This window comes from Conger conger, chromosome 12, assembly GCF_963514075.1.
Source record: "Conger conger chromosome 12, fConCon1.1, whole genome shotgun sequence".
Taxonomy (NCBI): domain Eukaryota; kingdom Metazoa; phylum Chordata; class Actinopteri; order Anguilliformes; family Congridae; genus Conger; species Conger conger.
Window position 1 is genome coordinate 26,311,141 of NC_083771.1, and position 7,871 is coordinate 26,319,011.

The 7,871-nt window shown below is 42.9% G+C and overlaps 1 protein-coding gene across 1 annotated transcript; it reads left to right on the top strand.

Moving 5' to 3' along the window:
* The first annotated feature begins 1,499 nt into the window (after nucleotides 1-1,499).
* On the top strand, nucleotides 1,500-7,707 carry LOC133141685 (serine/threonine-protein phosphatase 6 catalytic subunit). The gene is made up of 7 exons (XM_061262298.1): nucleotides 1,500-1,614; nucleotides 2,876-2,971; nucleotides 3,088-3,153; nucleotides 3,845-3,986; nucleotides 4,935-5,014; nucleotides 5,984-6,193; nucleotides 6,780-7,707. Exons 1-7 carry the CDS (start codon nucleotides 1,540-1,542, stop codon nucleotides 7,026-7,028), a joined length of 918 nt encoding a protein of 305 aa, XP_061118282.1. The 5' UTR covers nucleotides 1,500-1,539; the 3' UTR covers nucleotides 7,029-7,707.
* Nucleotides 7,708-7,871: the final 164 nt, after the last annotated feature.

Consider the following 7,871-nt stretch of genomic DNA (forward strand, 5'->3'; position numbering starts at 1 on the left):
CTTTAGGACCTGGACTACACCGGAGGAAAACATTCAGAAAGTTAATAAAAGTCCAGTATTTTGTTGTAATCATATTGAATTGCTAATTAGTACCATTCTTCAGCCAGGAGGTAGAACTAATCTGGGTCATGGGTGGAAGAAACATATGGAGGGACTTTTACTTACTGACCTCTGGACTTTCCACCTCTGGACTCATATGATTTGGCTTTACTGTCTCACACACACCGACAAGCACCAACAATGCAAGCAAAACTGTTCCACTTCGGAACAATATCATCTCAAGTCGATCTACGGATCAACATTCAAAAGACCAATATCCTGAGAATCAACAATAAAACCACCACACCAGTTATAATGCGGAATAGCAGTTTGGGGGAGGTTAAACTAAATTCTAAAATATGTATCCTCCTTTCCTCCTCTTGTGGGAAGGAGATGGATGGAGTAAAGGTATATTTCAATTTTTCATTTTTAGCACTTTTAGCATTTTTGTATCTCCCTCCTTTTTTCCTTAAACCAATAGAGGAGTTTTTTAGGCATGGAATGTATTACCAACACATCCAGTACCATATTCCCCTGCTCCAGGCAGTGGAGGAGGTATGTGGTGATGTGATTTCCCCCTATGCATGCTGCTTGGCTACGGAAAATATCTTGTGATGTAGATTACATTTTCTTACGTGCAGAGATGGGACCCTGAATGATTTCTTTTATTTTTTGCTTTTTCAGAATATCTATTTTTCATTTTGCTTCATATTTCTTTTTTTACAGTATTTTTTTCTTACATCACTGTAATTTTGGTAAAATATAATTTGGAACAACTGCCTACTGTACAGATTTTCAGTTACTCCACTGAAAAATAACAATACTGACACCTACAGATTTGGTGTTTTTCATAATCACAACAGCGTGTAATTCCATTTTGATAGAGATTTGTCAAGTTACGCAGTCGACTGTTTTGAGATTCATGTTTATAGTTTAGAGAATACAGTTTGATACAGTTTTAGGAAAGGTGTGTAAGCAATCAAGCGATCACTAATAAACAAATAATTTAAAATACATATTTATATGCAATTGAGTTATTAATGTGTGATAATCTGTGGATTTATATCAGAATACAGTGGTGAAATTGTATAACCCTGAAGAGCTAAATCCTCCCAAAGGCAAAACATACTAAAACTAGTTTAAAAAATGAAAATAAATAAATAAGATCAATGCTTGAGTTTCTGATGTACAGTCGTTGCAGCTTCCGTGTGGATGGGTAAGGCGGGTTGCGAAATGCAATGAAACAGTCCCATCTTGTGGTCGAAACTGAAGATAAAATTGCTTTGTATTAATTAATTATCTCATCCGGTGCAACATGAAATTGACATATTTAAAGTATCAATTTCATATTCTTTGTATTGCGCAGGATGCTTTAAACTGACACGGTCAATATTTGTTGAATAAAAGGCTCCCTCAAAAGTATTGAGGGACTTGTCTGGGGGAAAGGGAAGTGACGTAAAACCTTCCAATTTGCATCCCGTAGCAGTTGTTGTCTTTAAAATGGCGCCGTTAGACTTGGATAAATATGTCGAAATTGCAAGGCAATGTAAATATCTACCAGAAAACGATTTAAAGGTGAGCACAGACTTATGTTATCAGACGACATATGTGTAGGTTAAGTTACTCAATAAACACAAAATGTTAGCTTGAAGCTAACTATCGGCTTTTTGTTTAGAGCGGAACAAGAGTTCCGAGCTAGCCATAGCTATCGATAGAATGTTAGCTAATTGTCTTTGCACAGAATACTCACACTATAAATGTAGTGATATTTTTCTTCTTATATACTTTTAAATGGACGCTGGTGTATGTTGAAAATACATTTGTCTTGTGGGTTAAATATTTGTTAGTAAGTTACGGAACGTCCTAGTTTGGCAGGTAGCCTAATGTTAGCACATGACGTTAGCTAGCTATAACACAAAAGTAGCTAGAACAAGCTTACTTGCAAAAGTAACGCAAGCAAGCAAATTAGCTAGCTAGTTAACGATACCAAAATATTGCACTGGACTTCAGAGAATGTGTACTATCGTCAGGAAAATGTCGATCAAACTAACGTTAGCTATAACGGAAAACATAAATATGTATGGTTGTTGGTTAGCTCCAACGAGTCTGTCTGTTTTAGCCTAGTAACTTCCTGGACTAAATTGACCAACTAGCTTATTGGTTCCTCTTTAACGCTAGCTGGTCAGCTAGCTAGCTTTATGTTAGGGTTAGTAAATCGCTCACTAGTTAGCTATAGTTACAGACTACACACGTTGACAACAAACGTATAACTTAGCTAGCTTGGTCTGCCGGCCAACTCGTGGTTTTCACAGCCGGCTAAATGGGCTGACCGGCTAATCAGGTGATGATGAGCTAGCTAACGCAATTAACTAACTAGCTTAGCTGTCACACCGGTAGCTAACGTTAGCTGCATTCAGGCGTCTAAGGCATTCTTTGCTTACCAGTTGCATGTACCTGATGGTTGATTTAGTGGATTTAGCTAATTTATATTAGTATAAAAACGTGTTTCGTTTAGCGTGCTACCTAACTTGCTCTCTATAAAATTTAACCAAACACGACCTGATGCGTGTTATGATATATATATAATATTACGTCATTGAAGTTTGTCTCTTACCTCTGGGGCACATTGAATAACGTTACTTTTTAACAAAATAAATCAGTCAACGCTGTTTTAGCTAGCTAAGTTGATTTGCTATACATTTACTTTATAGAAAATATGTTTCTGTCAATTCTGAGTGACACGGTCGCTAATGATACTATTTGTCATTGCACACAGTCAGAGGAGACACCAGGTTCTTGCTGTTAACTTAACGCGTGTCTGTGTGTCTTCTGTCAGAGATTGTGTGATTATGTATGCGACCTACTACTAGAAGAATCCAACGTACAGCCAGTGTCCACTCCAGTTACAGTATGCGGAGACATTCACGGACAGGTAGGCCTACACCGATCATTCCATTCGTGTGTCAGATTATAGACGTCTGTTTAAATGAGCAATGAGACTGTGAAACGTTTGTCTAAAGCGGTTGTGCGTTGTGTGTTTCCTCTTAGTTTTATGACCTGTGTGAACTCTTCAGAACAGGAGGGCAGGTTCCAGACACAAACTATATTTTTATGGTGAGTATGTGGAAACACCACAGAAGAAGCCAAATTATCGTATTCACTTAATGCCAAATAAAACGAAGTTGGCTACAGTGGCAACTGGTGCCTGAAACCTATTGTGTTCTTTTAGCCCATGACATTACAAGTTGCTTTTACTGATTTCCGTTATTGCAATGGCTACAGGCATCTGTCAGTTTGCTTTTATCTGTACAATTAATGGTAGTAAATGACAGCAGTGATCTACAGCTCAGTTCATGATGGAAAGAAAAAAGGATGTATTGATCACACTATTAATTCCTGGGTTCTTTCTAAAGAATACCTTTTATGGTACTGCTAGCTTCATGGTACTGTTTTGGTAGCCTGTATGAACATCCAGTGTTTGTCAGGAGCGTTAAGACTGAGTGGAAAATGGCAGGGGTGGGCGTGGGGGCTATTTCTGTTTCTGGTTTCCTAATTATTTAATTGCACCAAATGCGATCTGGAATTCTTGGGGGGGAAAAGGCAATATGAAAAAGGCAGAAGTCCGTTCACTTCAGTTATGTAAAATGAAGCTGTATGTAAAAATTAATGTTGCATTTGCAATATAGGGTTTGGCATGTCCAGACCAAAAAGTTGGCCTTCAGCCAGCGCATTGTACTGTAGCTCACATTTACAGCAAGAGCAGGTTATTTAATTGTATTTTTTTGCGCCGCCTTCCTTTTGTTAGGGTGACTTTGTGGACCGGGGATACTACAGCTTAGAGACATTCACATATCTGCTAGCCTTGAAAGCCAAGTGGCCCGACCGTATCACTCTGCTACGAGGGAATCACGAGAGCCGGCAGATCACACAGGTTTACGGCTTTTATGGTAAGCCCCGCTGCGTCAGCCCTGTCTGTCTGTCTGTCTGTCTGTCTGTCTGTCTCTGTCTCTCTCTCTCTGTCTGTCTCTCTCTGTCTGTCTCTCTCTGTCTGTCTGTCTCTCTCTGTCTCTCTCTGTCTGTCTGTCTCTGTGTCTCTCTCTCTCTCTGTCTGTCTCTCTCTGTCTGTCTGTCTGTGTATCTCTGTCTGTCTGTCTGTGTGTCTCTGTCTGTCTGTCTGTCTCTGTGTCTGTCTGTTGGTGTATTTATTCATGTTTATGTCCCTATTTGTCTTCCTGTCTGCGCCAATCCATGGGGCAGCTTACCTAGTCGGTGCTGCTGTGGTCTGCGCTGCTCGCGGTTCCGTTTGGTTGGCAGATTTTGTGTTACAATGTGGTTAAGGTACATGACTGGGACCCGCAAGGTCGGTGGTTTGATCCCCAGTGTAGCCACAATAAGATCCGCACAGCCGTTGGGCCCTCGAGCAAGGCCCTTAACCCTGCATTGCTCCAGGGGAGGATTGTCTCCTGCTTAGTCTAATCAACTGTACGTCGCTCTGGATAAGAGCGTCTGGCAAAATGCAATTAGTGTAGTGTAATGTTTACTTTCAAAGGTAAAAGTTTTTACTTATTATTGGCATATAGAAAATAATATGTACGTTATAGGCTCAGGCCGTCAACATAATGCAGCAATAGACTGTATAAAATAAGAGTATGTTCATCAATTTTAGTCTCAGATTAAAGTAAAAATTTTTATCCAAATAGCAAGTACTTCATGGCTGATTGAGTCTCGGTCCGAGTGCTCGTTAAGTTGGTCATTTGTGCTGACATTTTGAAGCGGCTCTTTCCAGTGCAGGGATTGGCCATCGTCTTGAGTTCTCGTCAGTTGTCTTGTGGAGTCCTGGCTTATGATTGGATGTCTTCCTAACCCCCCCCCCCCCCCCCCCCATTGGCTTACAGATGAGTGCCAAACCAAGTATGGGAACGCAAACGCCTGGCGGTACTGTACAAAAGTGTTCGACATGCTGACGGTGGCAGCTGTGAGTACAACCTTACCCCCCCCCCTGTGTACCGCTGCACTAGCCTGTCAGGTTAAAGGTGCAATAGGTCATTTCAGACTTATAACGGTTAAGAGAGGAATTGCAGCAACAAATACACTCAAACCACTGTTTATCCCTCCCCCTTTTCTGTAACGCGTTGACGTTGAAACGCCATTGGCTGTGGCAATTAGAACCAATTTTCAACCAATGACCTTGAATTATTGTACTGTTATACAATGTTTTGGTACAGAGTGTCAGGCCGTCAATTGTATATTTTGATAGTCAGAGGGTGAGTCAACATGTCAGTCATCATGTTTTTTCAATGATAGGAAGGTATTTACAATAATGTGTTTTTAATAATGTTTTAACACAAAAATCCTACCTATTCTACCTTTAAGCTACAGTGACTGGCCTGCTTTCATTCCTCTACTGCATTCTGCTGCCCTTTACTGTCTGTAATCTACTGTTCAATTAGTTCCCTGGCTAGCATTAAGCCATTTTTCTTCTCTAAAGTACAGTAATTGCCGACTGCGACTACTGCGTTTTCTCAATTTTCTATTGCAGTGCGTCACCTCCATCCAGTTGGTGCCTGCATATGTGCATTCCGCTTATTTATATGCACAGCGGTGATGACAGAACACGATAATTACCTTGGAATGTGCAGTAAAGTCCTAGATTCAGCTGTACTGTTGATAGTCGGCTATCCTGGAAATTGTATTCAGCTAAAGTGACAAACATGTCCAGGGTTAAAGACGGCACCTTGATTTGGGGAAGTAAAATGCTCAGTAGGTTCCTCTGATGTGCGTGCATGCGTCTGCGCTTGTGCGCGCGCGTGTGTGGGTGCGTTTGTGCGCGTGTGTGTGTGTCTGCGCTTGTGTGCGCGCGCGTGTGTGTGTGCGCGTGTGTGTGTCTGCGCGTGTCTGTGCGGGTGTCACATTGTGTCTATATGCATCTCTGTCTCCTCCGCAGCTCATAGACGAGCAGATCCTTTGTGTCCACGGCGGTCTCTCTCCCGACATTAAGACCCTGGATCAGATCCGAACCATCGAGCGCAACCAGGAAATCCCCCACAAGGGGGCGTTCTGCGACCTGGTGTGGTCCGACCCGGAGGACGTGGACACCTGGGCCATCAGCCCCCGGGGCGCTGGCTGGCTGTTTGGAGCCAAGGTCACCAACGAGGTGAGGCCCGCCCCACTGCTGCCCCTCGCTTCCTTCCTTCCTTCCTTTCCACACGTGGCGCCCCGTTCCTCCCCGGGCACGTGGGGCGGCAATGGCTCGGGCGGTAAGAGCAGTCGTCTGGCAGTCGGAGGGTTGCCGGCTCGATCCCCCACCCGGGCTGTGTCGAAGCGTCCCTGAGCAAGACACCTAACCCCTAAATGCTCCTGGTGAGCTGGTTGGTGCCTTGCATGGCAGCCAATCGCCATTGGTGTATGAGTATATGTGTCAATGGGTGAATGAGAAGCATCAATTGTACAGCGGTTTGGATAAAGGCGCTATATAAATGGCAACCATTTACCATTACCATTTACCACACATCTATCCACCAGACCTGGGTCAAATAAATTGTCCCTTTAACTGGTTAGGAGTGTGACCTGAGGTCACAGGTAAGGCTGTATTGCGCAGTGTGATTTATACAGCACCCTTCCTCTCCCGGGAGGATTTGCATCTGCTCTCCTTCAGGCATGTTTGGGTTTAGCCGTTTGAATTTCGAAAGGAAGCGTTCTCTAATCGGCTTCTCTCTGTGCGTCTGTCTCCCGCGCTCAAGTTCGTGCACATCAACAACCTGAAGCTCATCTGCCGGGCGCACCAGCTGGTGCACGAGGGCTACAAGTTCATGTTCGACGAGAAGCTGGTGACGGTGTGGTCGGCCCCCAACTACTGCTACCGCTGCGGAAACATCGCCTCCATCATGGTCTTCAAGGACGTCAACACCAGGGAGCCCAAGCTCTTCCGGGCCGTGCCTGACTCCGAGAGGGTCATCCCGCCCCGGACCACCACGCCCTACTTCCTCTAAGCACAGAGCTCCGCCCCCTGTCCCCGCCCCTCTCCGCTCCGCCCTCTCACCTCCTCTTTTCCTTTTCTGTATTCCGTATTCCTTTTTAAAAATAATTACAATATCATGTTTTTTTTGTCTTTTTTTTTTTATGCCAACCGACCATCTTTGTTCCTCCTTCCTTGGAAAAATATGGTTTGTTGCAGAGCCCCTTTTTGTTTTTGTTTTTTTTATATATACATTTGAGGGGAGATTTTTTTTTTTTTATCTCCACATTGTCAATCAGCTTTTATCAATTGTTTTGGTCCCTGGCATTTAAGAATGGTGAAACACAGTCCTGTGATTCCGTAGATCTTCATATTTTTATCTGCTGCCCAGTTCTGCTGTCATGCGTTGTTTCAAAGGACTCTGTGGCACCTGTGTTCTCACACCAAACCTTGATATGGCCCTGCTTTAACCCCCCCAAGTCTTATTATGAATTCTGTAACTGGTTCAAGGGTCAGGGGTCAGAGCAGACACCACAGCGGATGGAACAGATTCGGCTGTGAAGAATTTGTACATTCAAGCAATTCTATTGATTTGTTTTTTCTTTGTTTTGTTTTTTTTTTCTGAGATTTGTTGTATTTTATTATTGTAGAAACTGCAACCTCTACATACTTATTAAAATATTGAAAATAAAATGCCTTTATTATTAACTTTACATGCGTCCTATTTATTTGCATTTCTATGTCAGACCTAGAATATTATTTGTAACATTTCTGGATGTACTCTTTCTGATTGACAAGCACCGCTCAGGAGGCGGATGCATTCTCTATTAACCACTTGGTGGCGCTGTGGCACTAACTTTGCACATTTCACGTGAGC